Source organism: Diabrotica virgifera, chromosome 1 (genome assembly GCF_917563875.1).
Source record: "Diabrotica virgifera virgifera chromosome 1, PGI_DIABVI_V3a".
In the NCBI taxonomy this organism is placed as follows: domain Eukaryota; kingdom Metazoa; phylum Arthropoda; class Insecta; order Coleoptera; family Chrysomelidae; genus Diabrotica; species Diabrotica virgifera.
The window spans coordinates 16,529,176-16,556,482 of record NC_065443.1 but is presented as its reverse complement, the minus strand read 5'-3'; the positions used below and the strand labels follow the sequence as shown (position 1 = coordinate 16,556,482).

Below are 27,307 nucleotides of genomic sequence, written 5' to 3'. Positions count from 1 at the left end.
GATTTCTTTCTAACGCATTGAATTGTATGTGACAGAAAAAAAAAACGCACGTCGGTGATTACATTTCGTTGGTGACATTTATTCTAGTTGTCAATAGATGGCGCCATAATCGAAAATAAAATAATTTGCGAATTATATAATATATCTACGAATATAATCTGAACAATTTATAAGACTATACAAATCAAACAAAATACCATTTTATAAATGCAATAAACACAATTGATTTGTTTTTTTACCAAATTGCAAATAAAATGTGACAACTGTCAGATTTAACTAAAATGTCATGTCACTAAAATGTATATTATCACGGACTTACCTTTTTTCTATCATTTGTGACGCACTGAAAAATGCTCATGAAAAGAAGCATAGTAAGTTCATCAGATGCGGGATAACAGGCATGGCCAAATTTTAGTCGAGAGATAGTAACAATATCGTGTCTTGAAAAATCTAAATTTTTATGCCAATAAACTGTCGGGATTTTCGATAAATCTTTAGACAAGTTTACTCAGAGACATGTTAAGGATAGACGTGGCTAGGGATATGCCACTCAAAGCTTCGGGGTGTAACGTCGACATAGGATTGAGTGGTCTAACCATCTTTGTCAGTCACATGCGCGGGCTCGTTTGGTTAAAAGAGATAGATAGACCACCGATCGACTGTTTCCGCGTTACGCTTTTTTGCTGAGTGAGTCTACGCTTAATATGTCAACGAGTTTACTCCACTGTTATATCAAATTTTAACACTTTTGGCATTTCAAAGGTTAATTGTTATATCAGTGATTTTTTTGTATTTTCTGCGTTATTCCTTAAATTTGTAGATTTTTAGTCTGCTTTTATATAAAATACAGTTGTTTTTAGAAGTCTTTAGCGACGTATTAGTATATGTAATATAATATTTATGGATTACCGTCAAAGGCTGACAATATCAACCAAAAAGGAAGATGTATTTGGTGATATTTCTAGTGACTTTCTTGGGTGTGAATCTGTCTTTTTAGTTTACTCCTCTTGGTTTAAAAATAAAGCTTAGTTCCACATAATTTCCTTCACCTCTTATAAAGCGCCATATTTTCATTTATAGCGGACTGGCATTCTTTTCGTATAGGGATAAGAGGAAAAAGGACCTTCCTATTTTGAATTGAATACACAAAAATAATGAAAATAACCAAAAAAATCTTTATTTTGCTTCCAATAATATAACATTTTATAAACTTGAAATAAAGTAAAAATATTGATAACTATGATGATCTGAAATTATCAACAATTTCATTAGGAGGCGTGTTCGACCTTTGTACTCTGCTAGGCAACTTCAAGGACACTGTTTCGGTTTTGCTGGTGGGGCCTCGTGCCCCCAGTACCGGCCCGGGAACCCTCCTCTGGCCGTTCTCCCTTTGAATAATCTCCAACAGACTCATACTAGGCAGCCACGACTTATCCTTAACGGCTGTGGCTACTATGTTTCTGTTTGGTTCCATGTCGTAAGCAGCGCTATCCACGCCGAAGTGCTCGCAGTACTCGTGGATAAAGTGCCTTTTGTCACGGTTCATTGAGTCGAAGGAATAGGAGCGGCTCTTCTGTTTGCTGTTTTTGGCCAGTTGAACGAGTTCCGAAAGTTTGTCGTGGATTTTTTGGCAAAAGTGTGGATCCTTTTTGGCCCACTGTCTCATGAAATCTGAGTATCTTGGTGTTAGCTTTTGGCTCAAGTCTGGATTGCGGATTTGTAGGCCTATTGCTAGTCTACGGTTTCTGTCCAGAACGCGGCATTCTTCTGTGCATTCCAATCTAAAAAAAAATAACAGAAGCTATGAATATTTACTACAATCTAAATGCTATAGTTTTTGAAGATTTAGCAATATTTTAACGTGTTTATGGTTAAAAATATTAGGAAGCTGTAAAGAAAATAAAGCAAGTGAAAAATGTTCAAATTAATATAGAACAAAATAATCATTGAATATTTCTAACTTCTTTTTCAGAGAAAGAAATAAGCCACATAATAAATAATTTAAAAAGCAAGCACAGCTCTAATCTCACATGTAAAGGGCTTATCAGAAAAAATAAAAGGGAAGGAAATAAGTACCTCACAACTTGAAGCAAGAAATGATCTGTATACGATGGATGTGAGGGTAAGTAGGACAGATAAAACAATTTAAAAATAATTACACTTTTATAAAAAAGAACTTTTTATAATAAAACGTTTTCATTATTTATAGGACCCAATATAAAATTATAAACTATTTTGTTGTTTCAATTTCTATGTCATAAAAGACTTTTGTAATCGACTTTTTAGATGCATAATTTCTTTAGCAGATTTAAACTCATATAAATCAAAAAAAAATATTTAAAATGGTATATATAATATTTATATTATAATAATTAACTTATAAAATATAAATTTTAATTATATTAACTTTTAATCATTTATTAAAAAAATTAAAAAAAGATACATAACAGACGGGTTTCGAACTCAGGACCTCTCGATCTCCAGTCTACCACTCTGCCACTGAGCCACCACGTATCGATTCGTTAACGTACTTTTCCGTCGACCGTCCATTTATGATCAATTTTAACACCCTCATCATTGATTAATGACCCCTATTAATGAATGATTTTCTATTAATGAACGATTTCATTATAGGCAACAGAACATACATTGCTTGCATAAATTAATTAAACGCTCTGTGATTGGCAGTGACCTGTGATGTAGGCAACCAAACATATACCTATTTATATTCCCACTAAAAAATTTAAAATCAAGTAGCCGCTGTTAGTACTATTTGTCATTGTATGTCTCAAATTGTTGTTTATCGTTAAGTAAATAAAAATTTAAACTAAGATATCTTTATTTCTGAAAAGTACGGTTGACGGAAAAGTTTTGTAACGAACTCGTGAATTAAAATGGCGATTAACAATCTCGAACATTAACGCGCTCGCTCCGCTCACGCGTTAAAATATCTCAATTTTTAATCGCCCTTATTAATACACTTGTTGGTTAAATAACTATTAAAATGGTATTTAAATGTCATTGCATTAGTCACATTTTTAAAATAGTTTGAAATTAAAAAATCGATTTATCCATATAATAGCAATTAAATATTGCATTGTTAGTTAGTTCTGAGCTATTCTGAAAATTTCAGGTACCTAGGAAACATAGAACTATGTTTAAAATGGATTACAAAATTTGTGGAGATAGTGACAAAGACGAAGCCAAATACAGAAAAACGTTTTAATAACTTACATCTTTAAAACAGTCGGCTTTTTGGGAGCGTTAAAAATATCTGTCAAATCGATGGTGGAACTCGTCGACAAGCTTCCCATCTTTTCCTTTAGCTGCGCCATTTGGATGTTCTTGAATTCATCAGCGACTTCCGTACAGGGTCTCGTACTTTTTTGAAGACCACACGGGCACGTAACTGGTACCATCTGCTTGCAACTACTTTCCGGACAGGGTGGTACGTGACATGGCCTAAAAATAAAAAATATAATTGACTTATTAGCTGAGGGAGATTTTTTTTGTGTATCTTTTAAAGAACACCGCACACATCTTATGGAAAATGTAATGTCACCCAAATACAATAAAATTTACATGAAGAGATTCGTCTCGAAAGTATAATCATTTTATATCATTGCGCCAACTCTGAATTTTGATTAATAACGGTGTAACCTCGGAAACCTGTTTTGGATGGTGCTAGAAAGGTCACCAATGGAGATACTGCGAACGGCAGCCAGATGGTTGTTGGAAAGCGAGTCGTGGGTTAGAAACTAGCTTTTGGGACGTGGAATGGGACCATTAGAAGAAATAGGTAAAGATAAGACAAGAGAAGGTAGATTAGAGAAGAGAGAGAAACAGATAAAAAGATAGATAGGTAAAATTACCAAAGATAAGGGAAGATAGAAAGAGGGCGCCACTTAACTTTTTGGGGTTACAAGGGGAAAATTAAGAAACCTTAGAAACGAAAACAGGTAAGGAAAGGTATTTAGGTTCGGAGACCAAATACCAGAAAAGATATGAACAGTTAATTAGTAAAAGAAATAAATGTTGTCAACACACTACATAAAGAAATAATAACTATTTTCGGTGACAGTCCACCTACTTACCTATAAAACTTATTCTGCGAGATCTTCCTCCTGGTCGAAGATAATATAGTGATAGTTATGTTACTTAGCAAATATTTAGAGGTCATCTATTATCAGGAAACTTATTAGGAGTAGATAAATAAAAATCGTGAAATAAACAAAAAACAATATATTGAACAAATGGTTCACCAGAAGGGTGAATCCCAAAAAAACAACAAAAAATAAAGGGGAAACTATATACACAAATAAAGACTGCACCAACTATTAATGTGTGGTTGGGTACAGATAGAAATAAACAATAAATATGATAAAAGAAATACAAGTATCATATGGTAAAATCATGCACAATTAAAAACACAGTAGAGAGCCTGGTTATGAATTAAAAAAAAAGAGTGTGTGTACTTTGTACGCACGTAAGAAGTTATACTTCTTCTATTATAATATAATCTAACTTCATATTATGATTTCAACGAAATCAATATACATACCTATCTACTTTAAACAGTTTTTTTTGTATTGTATTTAAATAATAATTTAAACTAATTTTAGAAAGAACAAAAAGAATAACAAAAAAAAGGATATGACTTTGTCCGGATTTGAACAGGGGACCTCTCGATCCCTAGGCGAATCCTCTACCGATCAGCTACCACCGTTTTTGTATTCAGTCGATCATTTCTCGGACATAATTACAATCACGGTGACAGATACATTAATTGAAAATAAACATTTTCAATAATACTTATTAGGAGGAAGACAAATCCACAGACATAAAAATTATAATATATATATTTACTAAAAACACTAATAATACATTCTTTTCACGCACACCTTACTTGCGCTTAGCGACTAATACCATACTGTCGGTGTGCGCATGCGCCAGGGAATGTAAAAATTTACCTCGTGCCTAAAGAAGTATAACTTCAAAAATCAAATCAAGCATCTATCATGAAAAATCTCTCTTTACTGTTTTAGGGCTCATCTCGAGAAAACTGATATGGTAAATTTAATGATGGATAGAAAATATAAAGAACAAATATATAATAAAATTAGAGGCAAAGCATACAAAGTTAACAAAAGTTTATAGTTCAAAATTCAAAAACCACCCCGCACTCGGTTTTATAAAAAATAGCCACTCGCACAGCTTTTAATTAATTAGTGAATATAAAAATAAAAATGTATACCATTTTTATTCACTTAGTCTTACTTATATTTTTTATAATTAATGTTTGATAATGAAAAGTTCTTATTTAATGAATAAAAAGTTATATTAATGAAATCGCTATCCTTTAGTGAACTAGATTACATCGGTGGTTAGCCTTAACCATAGATGAAGAAAGGGTTGAGGTAGATAGCCCGTAGATTAGCTCTACTTTTGGAGATAATTGGATGTATGTTTAATTAAGACACTTACAGTAACTCTCGATGATGTTGCTTCTTAAATTGCACTGAATCTAACTTTACTTTAACTAGTAATCAAGCACTGAAGTTACTTATATTGTGATTTGGATCTAATCGTATGTTAGATCTCAATCAGGAAGATGATAGAGTGAATTCACACTCAGATAAGATATATTGTAGATAAGATATTAGATACTAGAGACACACGTCTGCACTCCAAGATACTCAGCCGCCCAGTCCTTTCCTATCCGCAATCTTTTCGATGCTTTTTCTTTAAAAAAAGTGGGGATATATCCCATCTCAAAAAAAATTGCAACTCTTAAAAAGTACCGATCTATTTCGTTTTTAGATAAAGTAACGGTATTTTAGTTGTAAAGTGTTCAAAAAATATAGATCCTTTGAAATAGGGTAGCGCTTCAAACAGGCCGCAAGGGAAGGCAAGGAACCTAACAGGATCTTAGTAGACTGGTAAAAGGTTTTTATTACCCTATTTCCTAACGTTACAACAACGGGACTAGTTTTATGATGCGAATACTCGTAGTTTAAATTTCTCTTTATGCAGAAAAATTCTAACAATACTATTTTGTTAGGGTCTCTATAACTTATTTGTGTTTGTCGTACCGACAACGAAATGTGCCAGTACCGCTAGTTCCTACCGTTATGATAATAAAATTAGCCAAGGGTAGTTATTTGCGGAAACGGCCATAGGCGTACCCGTAATGAGTTCTAGTGGGCTAAAAATTTAATCCAACAGGTATATTAATTATTTACTAATCCTATTATATAAAAAAATGTTACAACGGCGTAAATTGTAATTAAAGTTTAGGGAAATGACATTTTTGAAGTCCATAAAACTGTCCTATCCATAAATACTATTAGTCTGAAATATACTATTGCTATCTAAAACAGCTTTAGCCTAGCGTGAGGCGACCCTTATTCTGCGATGCGTCACTGGAACTGCATTGTCATTATTATCTATAAGATAAGACCTTAATACCTGCTAAGATAAAACACTTCACAGAATTTCTTTTCTCTGTCTAAGTTACATACATTCCCATTTGATTTTAGATTTATTAATATCAATTTACACCGTTATTAATCAAAATTCAGAATTGGCGCAATGATATAAAATGATTGTAATTTCGAGACGAATCTATTCGTGTAAATTTTATTGCATTTGAGTAACATTACATTTTCCATAAGATGTGTGAGGCTTCTTTACTTTGAAAAAGTTCTTCAAATACCTACAGATAACTTTCAACAATCATGATATTGCTTTTGATTTAAAGTAAATAACGTCTAATACTAACCTGCCACACGGATGACCGCACAACTCTCTAGGTACATTACACGGCAGCTTACAGGGTGTAGGACACGGGCCGTCGTGACAAGGTTTAACGCATTTGTGCCTTTTGCAAGACATGTCTTTCCCGCAAGGCAATCCACAACTGAAGTTTTCTTGATGACACGGTATCGCAGGTCTAAACATATAAAGAAAGCGGATTAGAATCATGCAAAAACCAAGATTAGTTAGTGCCAAAATTTATTTCATTATAAAGATTCATCTTTATAATAGTTCTCATAACAACGACTTTGAATGTCAAATGAAGTAATTGTTTCACCAATTTTGTAGAGCACTGTATAAGTTTATGATTAGACAGCATAGCCTGTCTGATGGTTCTTTGCACATGTATAGTATTCAAGTATTATTTTTTTCACACTATATATGTTCCAATATTTTTCAAAAATCTATCGAATGGCACCAAATACGAAATATGCTTATTGTATATTTGGATTCCTTACGCAAATATAAGTAACTTTTATTCGAGATTGTTTCGAATTGTTGATAGATGGTGCTATAATCGGAAAAATTCTATTTATCCTGATTTCTTGTGAAAAACCAAAACACACGTGTTTAATATTTTTCAGAAATCTATCGAATGACACCAAGCATTGCACCCGTCTCTACCCCCTAAGGTTGGGGCAGGGGTCAACTTAATCTTAAATAGAAACCCCCATTTCTTATTGCAGATTCGGATTGTTCTTAAAACACTCTATCTAGTACCATAAAAATTAGTTTGCAGGCTTTTAATTTGTATTGTTTTTCTACGATTACAGCGCCATCTATCGTCAATCAAAAAAAAATCCGATAAAGCTTTTACTTTACCAAAAATGAATAACCGTTTTCAATTTCGTTGTAACACGAAACTACAGCCGCATTATATTCTAGTTCAATCAGAGAGTGCAGCAAGCACCTCTACCGGTTTCGAAACTTATTAGTCTCTCATCAGGAGGCACATATGCTGCTCCCTCTGACCCAACTAGGACAAAACCCGGCGTGCAGTTACGGATTGCAACGAACGAAATGGCAGGGATGCTTTAGCGGCAACTGCTAGCAAAAGACTAAGTTTTCAATCTAATAGTACATAAAACAACATTAAAAATATTACTCTAAATCCAACCAGATTGAAAACAATGGGAACCTTCTCTGGTTACACCTCCGAAGCTTCTAAAATTTGCAAGCCATAACGGGGACGTGAATTATAAATTGTAAAATTCCCTCACTTTCTTTAGTCTCAGCATCCGTTATGGCTTGCAAATTTTAGACGCCTCGAAGGTGTAACCAGAGCAGGTTCCCATTGTTTTCAATCTGGTGGGATGTAGAGTAATATTTTTAGTGTTATTTTATGTGCTATTAGATTGAAAACTTAGTCTTTTGCTAGCAGTTGCCGCTAGGGCATCCCTGCCATTTCGTTCGTTGCAATCCGTAAGTGAACGCCGGGGTTTGTCCTGGTTGGGTCAGAGAGAGCAGCATATGTGCTTCCTGATGAGAGACAAATAAGTTTCGAAACCGGTAGAGGTGCTTGCTACACTCTCTGATTGAACTAGAATATAATGCGGCTGTAGTTTCGTGTTGCAACGAAATTGAAAATTGTTATTCATTTTTTATTTACATGTTTACTCCGATTGGAGTACGAAGGGAACCATTCTCGTTGGAACTTTACCGCGCTGAGCAAATGGGACGTGAATTATAAATTGTAAATTCTTTAGTCTCAGCATCCGTCATGGCTTGCAAATTTTAGAAGCCTCCGAGGTGTAACCAGGGAAAGTTCCCATTGTTTTCAATCTGGTGGAATTTAGAGTAATATTTTTAATGTTTTATGTGCTATTATATTGAAAACTTAGTATTTTACTTTACATTTTCAGGTAGAATCCGAATCTGCAATAAAAATAGGGTTTTCCGTCAGATATCAAAGTCGTCCCGCCCCAGCCTTAGGGGTGATAACTCATATAAATGTGACTCATATGAACGGTGACACACGCAACCATAGAACAGGTTCATCGGATATGCAGAACTGTTAATCGAGCATTGGAAGACAAAATGTACTGCACTGCCGCCTTTCTAGACATCTCGCAAGCATTCGATAAAGTCTGGCACACAGTTCTTCTATACAAACTAAAAAAATGCTTCCTCTCACTCACTTCCTAATTTTAAAATCCTACCTCCATAACCGTTAATTTTTTGTACAACATAGATATGAGCGCACATCTCTATTTCCAGTTGGATCCGGAGTTCCACAGGGCAGTATTCTGGGGCCAGTGTTATACCTATTGTACACAGCGGACTTACCAACAAACTTTCAAACCACAACAGCTACATATGCAGATGACACAGCAGTGATGTCAGTACATCAGGACCCACGGATAGCTTCTCAACTTTTGCAAACCAGCCTCAACAAAATGCAAACTTGGCTAAAACGGTGGCGTTTTCAAACAAATGAAACAAAATCGGTTCATATTACCTTCACAAACCGTAAAGGTCACTGCCTGCCTGTATACATCAACAACCACCAACTAAAACAGCAAGCAACAGTCAAATACCTTGGAATGCACCTGGGCCAAAGATTAAACTGGAGAACACACATTTTTATGAAGCGTAAACAACTTGGTCTCAAATTACACAATATTTACTGGCTGCTTGGTCACAAATCATCACTTTCGATGAAAAATAAAGTACTGGTCTACAAAGCAATTTTGAAGCCAATATGGAGTTACGGGATCCAACTTTGGGGTACTGCATCAAACTCCAATATCGAAATCTTGGAGAGGTTCCAATTGAAGGTTCTTCGAATAATCACAAATGCCCCATGGTGTGTTGCAAATAATATTATTAGACGCGATCTAGAAATTGCAACAGTAAAAGAAGAAATTACTAACTCCGCACAGAAATACGAAGACAGACTGACACAACATCCAAATGTACTAGCCAGAAACCTTGAGACAACCAGTCAGACGAAGACTTAGACTAAATACACCTAGTGATTTACCATCGCGATTTTAGTTATATGTGCCGTAATTCCCAGAGACAAACAATTTTATATCTATGTAAAATATTTGTAAAGAAAATGATTAATGAATCATTTTCTCCAAGTCACCTACACTAGTGGTCACAACATTTTTACTCATTGTAACTTGTTTTACAGATTTTAAATAAATTGGGAAGTTAAATAAAAAAAAATGAACGGTGACGTCTGTACAAAGAACCAACATACCGACTATGTACATCGAAAAAATTACCTTTGTTCATGATGTCCGTAGCACCACCGCTTACAAAGTACCGTGCAAGGGGGACACGGCCCAGTGTGACACGCGTGGTTGACTTCGTGTCCACAGTGCCGCGGCCTCGAGCACGGATTAAGGCAGTTGGGCGGTTTGGTACCGCACGGAACCGGAGGATAGATGACGCTAGCTCCGCATTCGCAGTACAGTTCTTCGAAGCTGGTTTCGACGCAAGTAGGACAACGGCCGGAGTGGCATGTGCGTTCGCATCTGTGCTGGCCACAGGAGAGCAATCTGTTGCATGGAAGAGGGCAGATATGTTCTATCTCTATGCAGCATAGTTGGTTACATTTGTGTTTGCCGCATAAACGTTTCTAAAATAGAGTTTGGAGTGTTTTAGCTTAAAATGTGTACGAAATCTCATAGAAGTTGTATACAAATTGTATTTTTATGATTTTTATTCGGCCCGTCTTATTTATAATCGAAGCTAGGACAAAATAATCCCCGGAAAAATAATCCCGGACAAAAAATCCCCACAAATTATAACTGGACAAAAAATCCCCACAAATTTATTTGGACAAAATATATCCATGTATAAAAACCCTTCGGCTCAGCTGCAGGATATATCGCCCTTAAGCCTGGGTTTCCTCGAAAGCGGCACCGACAAACTGCGACCGTAACACTGCGATGAAAGACGTCAGATTACGGTGAAAAATTCAAGGTTCTTCACTGCGGCAATGGAATGTGCAAACTCAGCAAGCGGTGGCTTCCAACGCATCCTTGGAAACCATTGTTATTATTTTGCGTGGTACAGTTTTTTATTACGTCCTTCATCGCAGTGTTACGCTCGCAGTTTGTCGGTGCCGATTTCGAGGAAACCGAGGCTTTAGTGAAACACCAAATTAAAGATGATAATTTATTTCTATAAACTACACTAACTTCCCGGGAGACCTAATGACGGTGCTTTACTGACTGATTCGTTTGATGGTTGAACTGATAATCATTTGAGACTTCATGTCTCTTCAAAGTGATTCGAATGAATGAAATGAAAGCCACATCTTGACTCGTTGAATTTACTCGAAAGAATGATTCTAATGTATACTCTTTCTTTGCGACAAGATGACCAACGAACAAAGGTTTTCATTTAGTCAGCAAAATTAGTGTCCGTTGCCAAAAATATTGTTTATGATTTGCAATAATTAAATTAATTAAATAGCCCTCACATGTTTGCAATATAATAACAATTGCGTTAGTGTGATATACGGTGTGATAAAAAGATTGTTTAAGGCCATGGGTACATAATTCGCAAATATTTTACGGCTATCCCTACTTTTTCTGTCTTTACACGGCAAATTACGTGTAGTAAAATTCACACTGGTATGGATATGTAAACATTACTAGAATGTTATTCTACTTGAAAATGCCATCATTAATTTAAATAGATGACTTTTGAATGTTCTTGTATAACTGTTATTTGTATAATTGCAAATTATTAATTCAGTTAATAAATGTGATAATTTTTTCACTAACTATGTATTCAGCGATTGTAATAATTTATATGTACAACAAAAACTAATACTCAATCGAGAAAAGAGGAAAAGTGTAAAGTGATTTTTTAATAATATATTGTTACTATGGAACGCTTACAATTTTGAACATCTTTAACAACAAAATACTTGGATCCCAGAATATATTATCCTGATGTATTCTTTGCTTGGATCTTCCATAAATAATACACAATAAATAACTTTTTATTAAGTTCACGTCTTAAATCAATTATTTATCAAATACACTATACACCCATACCTCGCTATACGGCATACGGCCGCTCTTTATACGGCGTTTCGCTATAACGGCGCTCTTCAATTAAGACACATTTTCGATTTACGGCCTAAAATGTTTCGCTATAACGGCCAAAAAACTTTTTTTCGATGTCGATACATCTACATTATGGAAAATTATATTAACTCGATTATGAAAAAAAAAAAATAGAAAAACTATTGATTATATGGATTGAGGACAATAACGGATGAGTAAGGCTACTTTTGAGGGTTGTTTCAAAAATCACTTTTGTAGAGAAGCGTACAAATAATATTCGCGCGAGACACTAACAAGCAACAAGGCTTTGCCAATTTTGGATAATACACCAGACCAGAGCATCCCACTAAATTATCCGAACTATCTGAAGATTCAAAGACATTCAAAAAATATGTATGTATACCTACATACACATATTTTATGTAACATTTGTGTATTTGTATTTAGGTATTTGTATGTGTTTTTGATTTACAAAAAAATAAAATGCCTTTTGAATGATAAACCATGTTACATATCTAAAAAATTTGGAAGCGATCCCATTGGAATTTGTATGAGTTTGTATTAGAATACTTGATTCCTTATACGGCTTTTCGCTTTACGGCCAAATTTCGTGGAACGTATCTAGGCTGTAAAGCGAGGTATGGGTGTATATCAATATTATTTAATCAACAACTCAAAATATTCTCGATGCCATGTCAAATATTTAAAATTGTCACTGATTATCACCACTGTCTGACTGACAATATGCTGACAATATTCCATTCGACTGAGTGCGTTGTAAGACAAAGATATATTTGGAAAATATTACCACGGACATGGTGTCCATTTTTTTCGAATTCTGAGAAAACTAATAAATACTTTTAAAAAATTTAAACGCAGAATGAAAGACTAAATTATTACCGTGGGCCGAAAGTCTCTTAGAATAAATAAAAAGTTTATTTTGAATGAGATATTTGAAATTAAAAATCACACTAAATTTTCTCTTAGTTTTTCACTTCTGTAACTTATTAAAATAAACATTATAGAAGGTCTCAAGGACTTTTGGCCCTCACTAATAACGTAATCTTTCATTCTACGTTTAAATTTTTCGAAAATACTTATTAGATTTCTCAGGATTCGAAAAAATGGAATCCCCATTTGAATAGCATTGCAGCCGAAAATACGTACCCATCCTCTTAACATCGAATATGAAAATTGAGTGTTTGAGATTAAACATACTGCCCGGCGAAAAACTAGCTCCGAACAAGGCGACAGTAAAGCAACGACAATAACGTGATGATAAGATACTTATAACATAACAATAGTTTAATGTAACATGTGAAGTGAAGACACTAGTCTTTGAACAACTCATCAATCCTCAAACTGCAACACCTTATCTAATAATATTTGAATCAGAATTTAAATGACAACAAAGTTCAGTTAGGTAAAGGTATTGAGTGGGAAAGATGTTACAAAAATCTCCAAGAAATATTTGCTACCGAATAGTTCTATGAAAGTTTTCCGGTGAATGCAATCGACTCAAATGTTTTTCAGCCTCAGTGCATGATAGTTATGGCGATCGCCATAAAACCGCTTGCCGGCACGAAAATAATGATTAACAATTAAGATTAAGCATTAATTGTAACTTTGATTACCAAATTTCGAATTCCAATTCCATGCTGAAAACTTCAAATTCTACATGACAAAACAGTGAGTTTATTCAAAAATCGTGGAAGATATGGGGAATGAGCTAAGGCTCTGGGAATCATGTTGTAATTATTCGCTTAAATCTTTTGCCCACTCTGTTTTGAATAACTACGTTCAAAACATTGCCTATTCGTGATGCTCCTGAAAACGATAATCTTGATTGTAACACAAAAAACCTGTTCCTTTTTGTAAACGATACCGCGCACATCTTATGGAAAATATAATGTCACTCAAATGTAATAAAATTTCAAGTCTGAATTTTTTATAATAACAGAGTAAATTGCAAATTTCGGTAAACTTTAATTCCAATTTACGACGTTATTATAATTATCGGCATGGAATTGGAATTCGAAATTTGGTAATCGAAATTACAATTCATGCTTAATCTTAATTGCTAATCATTATTTTCGTGACGAAAAGCGGTTTCATGGCGATTGGAAACTTTTAGAGAACTATTCGGCAGCAAATATTTCTTGGGGATTTTTTACCCGGAATTTTTTGTGGGGATATCTTGTCCAAAAAATTTGTGGGGATTATTTGTGTGAGAGTTTTTGTGGGGATTTTTTGTCCGAAACTCTTAAGCGTGTGATACACACGCAAACTTTAAGTACGCGGGTTTAAAGATCGCGGACTTACTCGGCTCGCCGTCGGTGATACATGGCAGACTTACTCATAACTCATTGCGATGTCGTCGAGAGAAGATGCTTTGTGCTATTTAGGAATTTTATCGTATTATATACTTCGTATCGTATCCTATCGTGTTATACATTTTTAATACTAATAAAAAAAGACGAAATCGAAAAGTGTGGGTAACAAACAAAATATCATAGATAAGAGGGTAATATTTTTATCAGGAGGATAAAACAGCTTATAAATAATTAGGTTTACTCAAAAACAAATAATCAAAAAAGCTTAAACTAGTGTTTTACGGTTTTCTCAAAACTTATAAAATGACAACGAAACCCGATTTGGACTTCGAAGCGTTAATAAAATCATTTTTTTGGTAAAATTGTGGCTTATTTCTCATTGAAAATAGTTGATTATAAAATGCCATAAGGAAATAGCTTCAGAACAACATTATAAAATGTAACTTGGTCTCCTTTCAACAATAAATGATTGAATTATTTCTAGGCAATTTGCTTAATTAGTGAAAATATAAGTGTAACTTTAAACGCGATAACATTATGTCTCGAGGCTCGCGGCTCGTGGCAGTGATACACGTACGGGTTACGAGTAAGATTTCAAACTTGTTGGATCGACGGCGTACTTACTCGGCGGACTTAAAGTACGCGTACTTGCTGTGACACACGCGCGAAAAAGGTCGTCGAGTCATAAGTTCGCGTACTTACTCGTGTGTGTATCACACGCTTTATAATCAACTCATTCTAATCATCCGGCTCGAAGGACCATATGTTTAGGACGAATACAGTAGAACAGATAATCTGCTATTTCCGTTGACATACTCAATCCAAAACAGCGTCAAATTGATTTAATATACTGTATCTAACTAAGTAGAAAAATATTTTCAACTAAAAACTTACTTTGGTACATTTTTTCTGACACCGGGCATCGTCAGCTTTAGTTGTAAGTTCTTGACACGGTATTTCCTTGTCCATGTGACCACATCTGCATTTAACAACTGTAGTTAATGGACAAGGAGGACAAGCACCTTCGTGGCACGTAGCTTCACAACGATGCGGAGAGTTGGGTTGGCCACATTTTAAAATTTTATCGCACACCTGAAAGAACAAAATGATTCAATTTAAAATTATTGGTGTTGTTCACCAATGAAAAGTTATCATTTTTTCTTTTTCCAAAAACAATGTTCAATAAATACTGGTCTTTTGGACACGACGATTATGCATGTCCTGAAAATCTACGCAACTAGCGGAAGGTTTAAAATGGTGTAGTTAAAAAATAGGTACAATAAAAAAGGAAAAACATACCTTATCGCAGCATGGAACAGGATCTAGACAAGATACCCTCTGGGTTTTAAGAGGAGATCTTCCACAAGGGCACGTTTTGATTACACTTATATCCACAGGACAGATTTCGCACGGACCTTCGTGACATATCGATTGGCAACGATGATTTCCACAAGATAATAGTTTATCACATACTTCCCCACACGAATAATGGTTTTGGCCTTTGTATTCGCCGCAACAAGGTACCTAAAAGATAATTATTTTATGAAGTTTATGGCCTCAAAAATATTTATTTTATTCCAATAATTTATTTCATTCTCAATTGATCAAAAATACATCACATACAGGGGCGGTTTCTCCATTGGTTCACTTGTGCAGTGAACACCCAATAAAAGTTAATTAAAATACAGTTTTTTTAAATCTCATAAATATTAAAATATTTTTATTAATCTTATAGAATCATTAAATTAAAATATAACTTTATTTAGTAATCATATTTATTTGCTCTACGCCGCGCCGCTGGATGCACGTGACAAGTGCAGATACTTGTGCTCTGGTGCAGAATTCAAATTGAACCAGCCAGTACTAACCTACGCCTGTATTAGAAAGAGAAATCTTAAAATCGGTGAAAGAGCATTTCGCCTATCTAAAATAGTAAGAATTTGTGCAGTGCACCCAGAGACCAGTGGTACGTTTCGGCGGAGAACATTCTCTGGTTTCGGTTCACAGTTTGGAATTTTCTGTTGTGGGTTCAAGTTAAATACAGTTAAATCTTAAATACAATATTAATAGTTTTATGATGGAGCCTTATTCAGTGGATTTTATAAAGGAAAATGCAAATAGTTTTGAAAATCGACTTGTTATAAAAAATAATGGTCCACCTCGGCCGGAGATAAACTTGGTACAAGAATGTGCTATAAAAAACAAAAAGTTTAAACGTTGCTTTAAACGTGTGATAGACTACATTCTTTGTTTTGTTTTCCATGTTTAGTACTTTCGAAAAATGAAACTATTTCTTCAGAGTGGACAAAAACGGGCGTTCGGGATTTATCTCATTTATCGACAAAAATTAAAAATCACGGATCTTCCCAAATTCATTTAAAAAATGAAATGCAACTCTCAGATATTGGCAATATTGATGTTCGCCAATTATTAGATTCTGGGTATAGGAAATCAATATAAAATAGACTTTAACGACCAAGTTAAAAAAATCGTTACATTTTATCCGGTCTTATCGATTGTGTAAAATTTTGTAATTAATCATAATTAAGAGTTGGCGCAATGATACGAAATGACCGTTAAACTGAGACGAATCTATTTATGTCAGTTTTATTGAATTTGAGTTATATATTCCATAAGATGTGTGCAGTGTCCTTTAGACAAAAAAGGGGCGAGGTCCCAAAACCCCCCACCGTGTCTATAATTACATTCCTTAATTGAACACCCATTTTAAATTACCACGAGCCGCCACTGATCACATATAAATTTTAGAGGTTTGAGAGGAGACAGGACTCGGAGGAAGCCAAATCTGGTAAATAGGTTGGATGTTCCAAGCGTTTGTACTTCAATTTGATCAATTTGGGCTCTAAGAATGGTAGAATGAGCAGGTGCATTGTCATGATAACTTTTCTTCTGCAAACCAGGTTTTTTCTAGTATTTTTTTTTCCCAGCTGGAGTAAAATGTTTTATATGATTCTCGCGCGCTTTTTACACAGTTGTAGATTTTGCAGGTCCTTTGTCTATTCAGGCTTCTAGGTTATGGATACTTCTAGCTTCTGGCTTCTATACTTTATTGGTACCAATAATCAATTTATGGAATTAAGTGGAGTCTTCAAATAAAATTACGAATTTGAATAAATCAGAGCTTATTTAGCTCAAATCGAGATTTATCATTATCACTGGCTCTACAACATATAGTGGGTCCGTTCTAGGTCGCCAAACATAAAAGGTTGGGAACCACTGTTCTAGGATCATCTTTCATTCCTTGCTATCGTCTGCCTTGGTTTTCTAATTTCGTATACCAATTGAGATTCAGTTGAAGTCTATTCCTCCCCGATCACCCCAATAGGATGGACTTTTTGAGTCAGCTGTAAAAAGTACCAATTTTCATTTAGTAAGCTTAATATGTAATTCAGGAAAAAACCTCAAGGAAGAGGTGGATAGACGAAGTGAGAACCAATGCTAAAGTGATATGCAGGGTGGATAGCTGGAGGAGAGCAGCCAAAGACAGGGATACTTGGAGGCAGATACTGGGAGAGGTCAGGCCCAAATTGGGCTGTAGCGCCATAGGAAAAAGGAGAGTTTAAAGACTTTTCCTTCTCAAAGTTAAGAGATAAATGTGACTTACCTTTCGGCCTTCTTTGGCACAATAACATTCCTGTATGATACTTTTTCCGCACGGCGGACAATCACCCTGATGGCAGTGTTCTAGACAACGATGTAACCCGCACTCCAACTGTTTGTCGCAGATGGCGCCACAGGTCAGTTCTATATCTGTGCTGCACTTTACCATTTGTTGTGTTGCCCCGCAACCACAAGATTTAGATATCATAATCACGCAATCGGGACAGGGCCCAGGGTGGCACAGAATGGTGCACTTGTGTTCGCAATTTCTACCTTTTCGGAGGCACATTTCGCCACAGCCATGAGGAATTACTCCAGGTTCGTACCTAAAAAAGTTTTACATCAAAATATACACCAGATTGTGTGGATACATTGCAAAATAATACATCAATACAATATGCTACTACATTAAAATATCTTAAGTAACAAAACTTGATATTTTTCTTATAATTTATTTGTGTGAGGTAAACGAACAAAAATTTTAATCAAAAACTCTTTATATTGATACCCCATTTTGAATTTATAAGATGTTAAAAATTTTAATTGTGGTTTATTTCCCATTTAGAATAGTTGATTACAAAAATCCCACAAGGAAATAGCTTCAGAATGTTAAAAATTAATAAAAATTTTTTTTGCATATTCTAAGGTTTTATTAAACTTTTCTTCTTCTAGTTTTCTTCGAAATTGACAGATGAAAAAGCACCTTAACACGTTGGCTGCCGTGAGACACTAATGTGTCTCATGTTGTTGTTGATAACAGCCACACGACACACCAAAGTTGTCTCGAAAGCATAGAAACAGGAGACTTGTAGCTGTAGAGACCCACTTTTTTTTAATATTATGGCAGCCAATGTGTTAAAGAAAGGAGAAGAATAGCTAACTTACCTCGGTTCCACTGCCTTATTACAATAACATTTGTACTGCTTGGGCACTTCACTGCAAACGTTTTGGCATGCTGGGCATCTCCAGCCATTTTCAATCTTGGACGACTTTGCCCAGGCTACTACGCAATTTAAATGGAATATGTGGTAGCAGAGGATACACGACCACACTTTATCAGTATTTTTAATTTTTTCGCAACAGACTAAACACTCTAACATACGTCTATTGAGCATTTCTATTAATCTCTCTCGTTGAGAGGCTGCATCCACTAAAAATTGCATAGAAAAATGGATAACAATAAACTATTTTGTAACTTATAATTCTTACATACATTACCATGTACATAATAATAGCATATTACATAATATACTTACATTTCTTGGTACTAGATTTAATCACATTGGACGAGCTTTTTTCTACACCCACATTTTCTTTTCTCCAATTATTAGACGAAGAACCTTCTCTTGATTTCTGACTACCTCTTGAATCATAATAAGATTTGTAGCTGTTTCTCTTCTGAGTTTGGTTATTTCTTCTCGAATTATCTTCATTTGTAAAGTTATTGTTTTGTTTTTTATAATTATTACTCCTTTTATCATCATAGTTCATGGAATTCTTTTCATTGTAGTTACCTTTGGACCGTCCTTGATAATAGTTATCATATCTCTTAGTATTTCTGTAATTTCTTGAGGAACTCGGCACTGAGTTGTTACCTTGATCTCTACTTTGGAAATCGTTATATTCTACGTGATCATCGTAATGATCTTCGTGGTATTTTTGAGAATTTCTTTCTGGCTCAGGCTGTCTTTCTTCATCATTTTGAAAATCAGTTGTATTGTATGAATTATCGCTTCTATAGTTTGCAGGAACATGAGCATACTGATCTTCTCTGCCGGTTTTATTGCTAAAATTGGATCTTGAGCTGTTGAATGTTCTCCCACTACCATACCTAGGAAATGCATCCAATAATTTATTCAGGCTACATAAAAATAATTCAATTACATATTACACTGTGTGTCCAAGAAATCGAGCTACCCACAAAAATTAAGAATTTTTTTATTTATATGAAATTACATCTATTGTGTATATCAGAGTGTATAGAGTCAGCTCCTCTTGTATCACATAATCCAACATTATCATTAGTAACAAATGGAAAACAAGCAAAGAAGAGGAAATAATAAATGGATTGAAAATTTTGATGTACCATTACAGTTAGGTTGTAGTAACAATTGAATTATATAGTCCATAAATTTAAGGGGGAAGTCTACTGTGACAAGGGAATAAACAGGCCGATTTTCTGGATTTTTTTTTAACAAAATGTGACTCGTACATTAAATTAAATCAAACCGTCATCTTTATTATAAAATTCAAGTATTTGTAAAAAAATTTTCAAGTCGAAATATTCAAAATGGCCGTCGTGGCACTCCTTCAAGCGCAGGTCCGTTTTTTTTGGGTGCTCAAACGGTGTACATGAAATCTCACGTCTGGGTAATCTGAAACAAAAAACAAAATATGGTTATCATCTACATAGTATTGACTCTCGTCTGACGGAGGATTTTTTTGATATCGTTTTTTTTTTAATTGTTATAAACAATACTAACATCAAATTTGGGTACAAAAATAGAAAAAAATTTCAAGAATTTTTTTTTGGCGCCAAAATTTTTTATCGACAAAATCCTCCGTCAGATGAGAGTCAATACTATGTAGATGATAACCATATTTTGTTTTTTTGTTTCAGATCACCCAGACGTGAGATTTCATGTACACCGTTTGGGCACCTAAAAAAACGGACCTGCGCTTGAAGGAGTGCCACGATGGCCATTTTGAATATTTCGGCTTGAAATTTTTTTTACAAATACTTGAATATATAATAAAGATGACGGTTTAATTTAATTTAATGTACGAGTCATATTTTGTTAGAAAAAAAATCCGGAAAATCGGCCTGTTTTTTCCCTTGTCACAATAGACTTTCCCTTGTCAGAATAAACTCCATTATTGTTATAAAAGGCAAATATCGCTAGTTTCAATAATGTGTGCTGCCACCACAGTTCTGGCTGGCACTCATCATTCAATTGGCATAGAACTGATCATGTTTTGGATGTACCTTTGGGGAAAGTGGTCCACCTCTTCAAAAATCTTCATATGTTGTTGGAGCAGGTATACAATGTCTTACATGCAGAATATGGCATCGCATGATGTAAGATCCTCATTAGCTTTATTACCATTTTTGTTTATTTTTTTAAATCATAAGGCATTTTCAGTCTCTTTTGCGTTTCCTTTTAGCATTTTTCTTTCTTTTGCTATAACCTCAGAGGCGGCTTTACCTATTGTGCAGGGTGTGCGGTGCACACGGGCGCCGGGATGTTGGGGGCGCCGAGCGCCAAAGAGCGGGTCTTTTACTTTGTTTCAACTTAAAAAATGCTTTAAAACAAAATATGCTTTGTTTCAATAGAGCCCATCAGAATCAAAACCTACTAAATCCTAAATTTTTCTTTCTGCTAAATCCAAACTGAAGTACAAATTTCTGAAGCTACAAGAGGCGTGCAGAAAAATGACAAATTAGTGTGGCATTTTATATTTATTGATGCTCTTTTGAATGATAAATGCCGGATAATTTTTGGAAAATTTACATTTTTAATGTTCTTTTAGCCTCCTGACAAAATTTCAACACATGGATCTAGCAGGTTTTGATTCTGTAAGCCTCAATATAAGTTAGTTTGTCTGAATTACGCAATGACTAAGCTTTTGAGGAGTTCATTCATACTGCGAAAACTGTAGCAGAAGTCGAGGCAATAGCAGATTTTTTCACACCTACCGCCCTCGTGCTCGTAGAAAATTTTTTAATCATGAGGCGGAAGATGAACCAGTAACGAACGCGAAAATACATTTTAAAGTAAACTTTTCTATTACCTATTAGATTCCGCAATTACTAAGTTTGACGAACGCTTCGATTATTTTTAAGGCAAAATAATGACTTTCATTTCTTCAAAAATTAAAACACTGGAAGGATTTAGAGTTAGATACAAAAAGAGCATATTGTTTTAATTTAGAAAATAAATTGTTTCATTTTGGCTCTTCACAGGTAGTTAGGTTTGAGCTCTTTAAGGGGGGGGGGGGGTATGGTTTAAAATCAACATATCAGGCACATTTTTGTGAATTTTTTTCGACGCTATGGTAGAATTATTTTATTTTTAAATTAAATAAACATATTAAGTACAATTCAAAGAATATTTAAGAATCAATTCAATCCAAAATATTGAAAAATAAGCCATTGGGGACTGGCAGGCAGCTCAAAAAAAATTGATTTTGCGGTGGACATCAGAACTCATCACTGGATCATACGAAACAAAAAATTCAAAAAGATTTAATTAGCTTATGAGTTTCACGAGGTAACAACGTCGAGTTTTTTTATTTTTAATGTTTTTTGAATTTTTGGTATCACTCAGAAGTCAAAAATACGAAATTTTTGATAAAAATTTTGTGAAAGCCAAGAGATTTAATATTGTTGAACAAAAAATAAGCATAGAACGAAAAATATCTCGACGTTGTTACCTCACGAAATGTCTAAAAAAAATCTATGCAAAATTTCAGGAAGATCGGTCAAGTAGTTTTTTAGTTACAATGTCCACCGCATTTGAAAAAACAGTTTTGAGAAAAATGCGTTTAAAGTTTTGACAACTGCATCTTCATCTTCTGATTTGTCTGCCAAATCGTAAAGTGATGAACATTGGAATATGTTTTTTGAATTGCGGAGTAATCCACAAAAGAGAAGGCGAACAGTTGTTTAACGTTTCTCACTACGCTCAAGCGTGCTGGCGCGAAGCCGCGGCAAAGCGAGTCGAAGGTAGGGATATTCAACACCCTGTATCTCTGGTAATTTTACTCCGATTATTTTGAAGTTTTCAGAGAGTATTCTTGAAATTATGTACTTTTATTTGAAATAATAAAAAAATTAAATATTTCAAACCATACCCCCCCCCCCCCCTTAATGGATTATTACCAATAATAAATACGATTATTACCAAAGTTTATTGTTGATTCTAGTACATCTTTGGATATTTTAAATTACTTGTATACAAATAAATTACTTTCAGTGTTCCCAAATTTGTTCACTGCTCTTAAAATTTACCTCACATTGCCAGTGACAGTAGCGCACAGTGAAGGATCATTGTACTCAAACCTGTCAAATTTCCTTAACCAATTTTCAACCTTACCTCATGGATAAAAATATTAATTTTTAATTAAATATTTTAAACAGATTTGGGTAGGTTGTTCGGACGCTGTGAATACCTATTGGCTCCCGACATCATTTAATATTGCACTATTTGCATCTGGATTTTTGTTTACATTATAAGGGTACCTAATACCACCTAATACCATATGTACTAGTACTAGGTAGGTACCTATGCGACTATTTTATTTTGACTGAATGTCTACCAAAGGGCGCCAGTGCATCGACTGCACACGGGCGCTACATGGGCTAGAGCCGCCTCTGTATAACCTATAACTATTCACTTTCTAATTGTCTAAAAGGTATAAGACATTCTTCTGTGAGATCTTCTGACTAGGTGTATTTTCTCTTATGGCTTTTTGCTTTGCATGATACTTAGAACAATGCTCTTTCCAAGCCTTTTTACACAGCTTTCTGATCATGACAACTAATTTCTTTAACTAATTTTCTTGTGACCTTTTCCCTCTTTTTTTTGATATTTCTGCTTTTCTTTTTCTCCCATTTCTTCTCTGTTTAGGGTCATTTTTAAGTTGTTGATATCTCAAATGCTCAGCCATATGGTTTTGTTCTAGTAAACTTCTTCTCTTGTTTTGGTGGCATTTCGAGATAATACCAAAAAATGTGATGATACTGTTAATAGCCATAGATGAGCCGTCTGACATCTCAGACTTGACAACACCTAAACAAACAGTCCCATGTGACATGAACAGTCCCCTGTGTTACGTAATATTACAGAAATACTTGTGGCTTCAAATTTTAACAGAGGACTGTTTGAATAATTTGAGGACACCATTTGCACATACATATTTTGATTAAAATTATACAGTGATGAGCGCACTAATAACCGGCAAAATAGCACAAAAGATGGAAAACGTTTTATGCTATTTTGCCGGTTATTAGCGCGATCATCACTGTATATTATATCATATAAAAAATTTAAAAATATTAACATTTAATTTATTACAAAAAATTAGCTTGGTTAGCATAGTAATAAAGATTAGATAAAATTTAAGATTATCAGTACAATCAGTATGTCATTATATTATATTTCAAACAGAATTGTAAAATTTTATAAAACATTAAAAAAAGTTTGCTACAACCATATTATCTGAAATTGTATTCGAAACGGTATTAAAAATGTGTAAAGAAAATGGTAAATATATTAAATAACACAGTTCTTATATTTCCCCACTGTTCTGTGAGTAACTAGACTTCATTGTCAAAAAATATTACCAATGGAATATGGTATTAGACATCCAAAAGAGTGATATGAAAAATTAAAGACACCAATATAAGAAACAAGTTTGTATGAAATACAAACATATCACAAGTCCCGTTCTAAACAGTAGCAACTTAAAATATTAAAATTTTACAGGAGAGTGAAAACAAAATATTCGCTTTATTCCCTAATATATTTTTTATCTTAAGTCATCATCATGGTCAATGGCTCTACAACCCATGGTGGGTCTTATGCTATTCCAGAAACAGCTTCCATTCGTTCCTATCCTTCGCCTTGGTTTTCCAATTTCGTACTCTTAATACTTTTATAATATCAATTTTAAACTGTTACAACTGGACTAGAGTAACAGGAAAGATAATATACTTTTCTTAAGAGGCTACAGTAGCGATCAACGGGTAGCAACAAACGTGTTCCAAGATTGCGGCTCTAATTTTGAATATTTTGTCGAGATATTTGGCACACATATTCGTAATATAATAAAGAATGGCGGTATAGAGCCCAATTTCAGAAATATGTTAGTACATGGAAATTACTCTACAACTAAATAAAATATTGAAAAAAGAAGCCTGTACCGCCATTAAGAAGAAAAAAAAATAAACTTTCGTCAAATAAACTTTTTATCCCATGCCTAGATTTTGTGTAATCGTGGAACTACTAAAATTTTTGACTTCTAACAAAAAATCAAACATATTATAACTAAATAACTAATTAGGCAACATAGAGAAATTATCACTGTCATTTTGACAAACCTGCGTCAGATTTTCTCTAATCTGTTCTGTCATCTTTATCGATATCTGTTCATTGCAGTAGTGTGTTAATTTAAGAATTCGTTTTTGTTGTTTCATAGGAAAGTAGTGTTTATTGATAGTTAATTTATTATATATTTGTTGTTGTTGTATAAGTTGTTGGCCTCTTTGAAAGAATAGATTGTTGTTAATTGTGAGTTTTAGTTATATGTAGGTAGGTAAGTATATTTTATGTAAAAATATTTCGAATTTTAATGTGAGTATATAAAGTTTTAGGAGGATTTTTTATTCTAAAAATATCAATAGTTTAACAAAACGGAAAAAGTTAATCAAACGAAAAATAAAGTGAAGCTTTCCAAGAAAAGTCCATTAAAAACTGTGCCAAAATTGTGCGAAAACCGAAATTTGTTTCGCTTCACAACAAAAAATGATTATTTATTATTGTTTTATTATTAGATATTTCATGCAAATACCTTTCTAAATACCTATCTTAACATAAAATTTTCACCCATTTTGGTTTATTTTTATAAATATCTATTTATTAATAATAAAATCTTTTTCTATTACTTCCGTTTAGCGCGACTATGATATTGTCAAAATATTAATCTTAGATAATGTCAAAGATTACCACTGTTGCCAAAGTTTATGATACTATCTCCCGAAGTTATATTTTGTTGCTACCTTTTGATAGCTACTATTTACTCTTAATAAGTTTTTTACCAAAAACTAGGGCAACTTCTTGTCACAAGTTCGAATGGTATTGTTTTTACCAGACAATATGCTTTGACTTTTAATTGTGACATATAGTTTTGCTTCATGAATTGAAATATTATTTAGGTTGCAATATTACACATTGCTGAGGAAAAATATGGTGACAATGCATTTTGTATGTGAGATAAACACAAAAATGTAATTTTTTTGAGTGAACACTTTTGAACGGGATGTGCAATATGATCTAGAAAGAAAAAAATATATCGCTCATCCGGAAGAACAGTGTCCCAACTCAAAAAAACATGTTTTTCAGGGGAGATAAAAACAGATTTTTTAGATCTTAATTTGACTATAAGTTTTAAATGGTAACTGCTAAAATTTATAAATTAAAGACGAAGAATGTGGATAAGTGAACGTTTCTAATTGTGTAAGAGGCAAAACCAAAAAAACATGATATCTGATTTAACAAAGAAAAAGATCAGAATTTTGAGTTATGTCACGTTTCTTTTAAAATATTGGCCACTTTTGTTAAAATTAATGAAAAATACCTAGGGTTTAGTAAGTACACTTCTCGAAATAAAACGGTTTTTGTGTTAAATAATGATAAGTTCACGTCTAATGTCAGAGCATAACTGAAAAGTGTCATTGTTTCAGAATAAAAGTATTCATTTTACCATCAAAAGAATAATGACACTACCATCATCTTTCGAAGTTGGAAGTAAATATCTATGTGACATTTTTCCTGATAATATTATAGGATATTTAGAGTCAATTTAACAAGATAACTCGATTTATGCATTTTTTGAGTTATGTCACTTTTCTTCCAGATGAGCGATATACACTATGAAGATAGCACAAAGGAAAAAACCAGTTTGATAAATTAAAAATAGGGAGTGCCAAATGCAGAAATTAAAGAAAGAATAACAGAATTCTTGAGAAGAAAATTGGGAATTAAACATTCAAAGGTAAAAGAATAAAAGAGAAAGAGTAAAGATAGACACAAGTAGGGAGAAGAAATTTAAGAATGAGTATTCGAGTGAGACTTTAGAAAACAAAAGGAAGATGTAAATACCAGGACTGACATAAGTTACAAGAGGTTGTGAAATTTGACAAAACAAAAACATACAACAAATAATTCTAGTAAAAACATGAAAGAATAGGAGTACATAACACAATATGCTTACCTATTTCTCCAATTACCAGATTCCTTATTATCTCTAAATTTATTATGTTGTTGAGGTCTCCTCCTAACAGCACCATTATTAGTCTCAGAAAAACTAGAGGTAGGAAAGAACTCTCTGGCTGTTGGCTCCAATGTGGAATGAGATATATCGACTGGAGTGGTTCCAGAAAAGTGGCCACTTTGCGATCCGGTGAAAAAATTTTCGGCTGACGTAAAAGTACCGCCTGGATAACTAGTTGCTTGATTATCGTAAAAAGACATACTAACAGCGCAATCAACTCATTTCTTTTATAAGTAAGCTCGAGTCACTCCTTTGATACGGATAGTTCGATTTCACAGAAATACTTTGAGATATAAATCAGCATTTTGTATCAGCGGTGAGTTAATCTTTACATATTGTTGCACAAAATCATGAAATTAACGATAAGGTCACAAATAATCTGTTAATAATTTTCACAAAGCGACTTCTAATTCTAACCCAATTCAATGAGCGAATGACATTTCACTGGAG

General features: G+C 34.0%; 1 protein-coding gene across 2 annotated transcripts; it reads right to left on the bottom strand.

Moving 5' to 3' along the window:
• Window positions 1-1,152: 1,152 nt before the first annotated feature.
• On the bottom strand, window positions 1,153-27,307 carry LOC114334239 (protein shuttle craft). 2 transcript variants are annotated; one of them, XM_028284276.2, is made up of 10 exons: window positions 26,798-27,307; window positions 19,060-19,634; window positions 18,689-18,953; window positions 17,808-18,129; window positions 15,482-15,706; window positions 15,077-15,274; window positions 10,050-10,405; window positions 6,782-6,952; window positions 3,235-3,462; window positions 1,153-1,781 (listed from the first exon to the last, which is right to left on the bottom strand). In XM_028284276.2, exons 1-10 carry the CDS (start codon window positions 27,055-27,057, stop codon window positions 1,238-1,240), a joined length of 3,144 nt encoding a protein of 1,047 aa, XP_028140077.1. In that variant the 5' UTR covers window positions 27,058-27,307; the 3' UTR covers window positions 1,153-1,237. The 2 variants fall into 2 exon arrangements, with proteins under 2 accessions (XP_028140077.1, XP_050510956.1); XM_050654999.1 differs by lacking the exon at window positions 26,798-27,307 and adding an exon at window positions 20,790-20,842.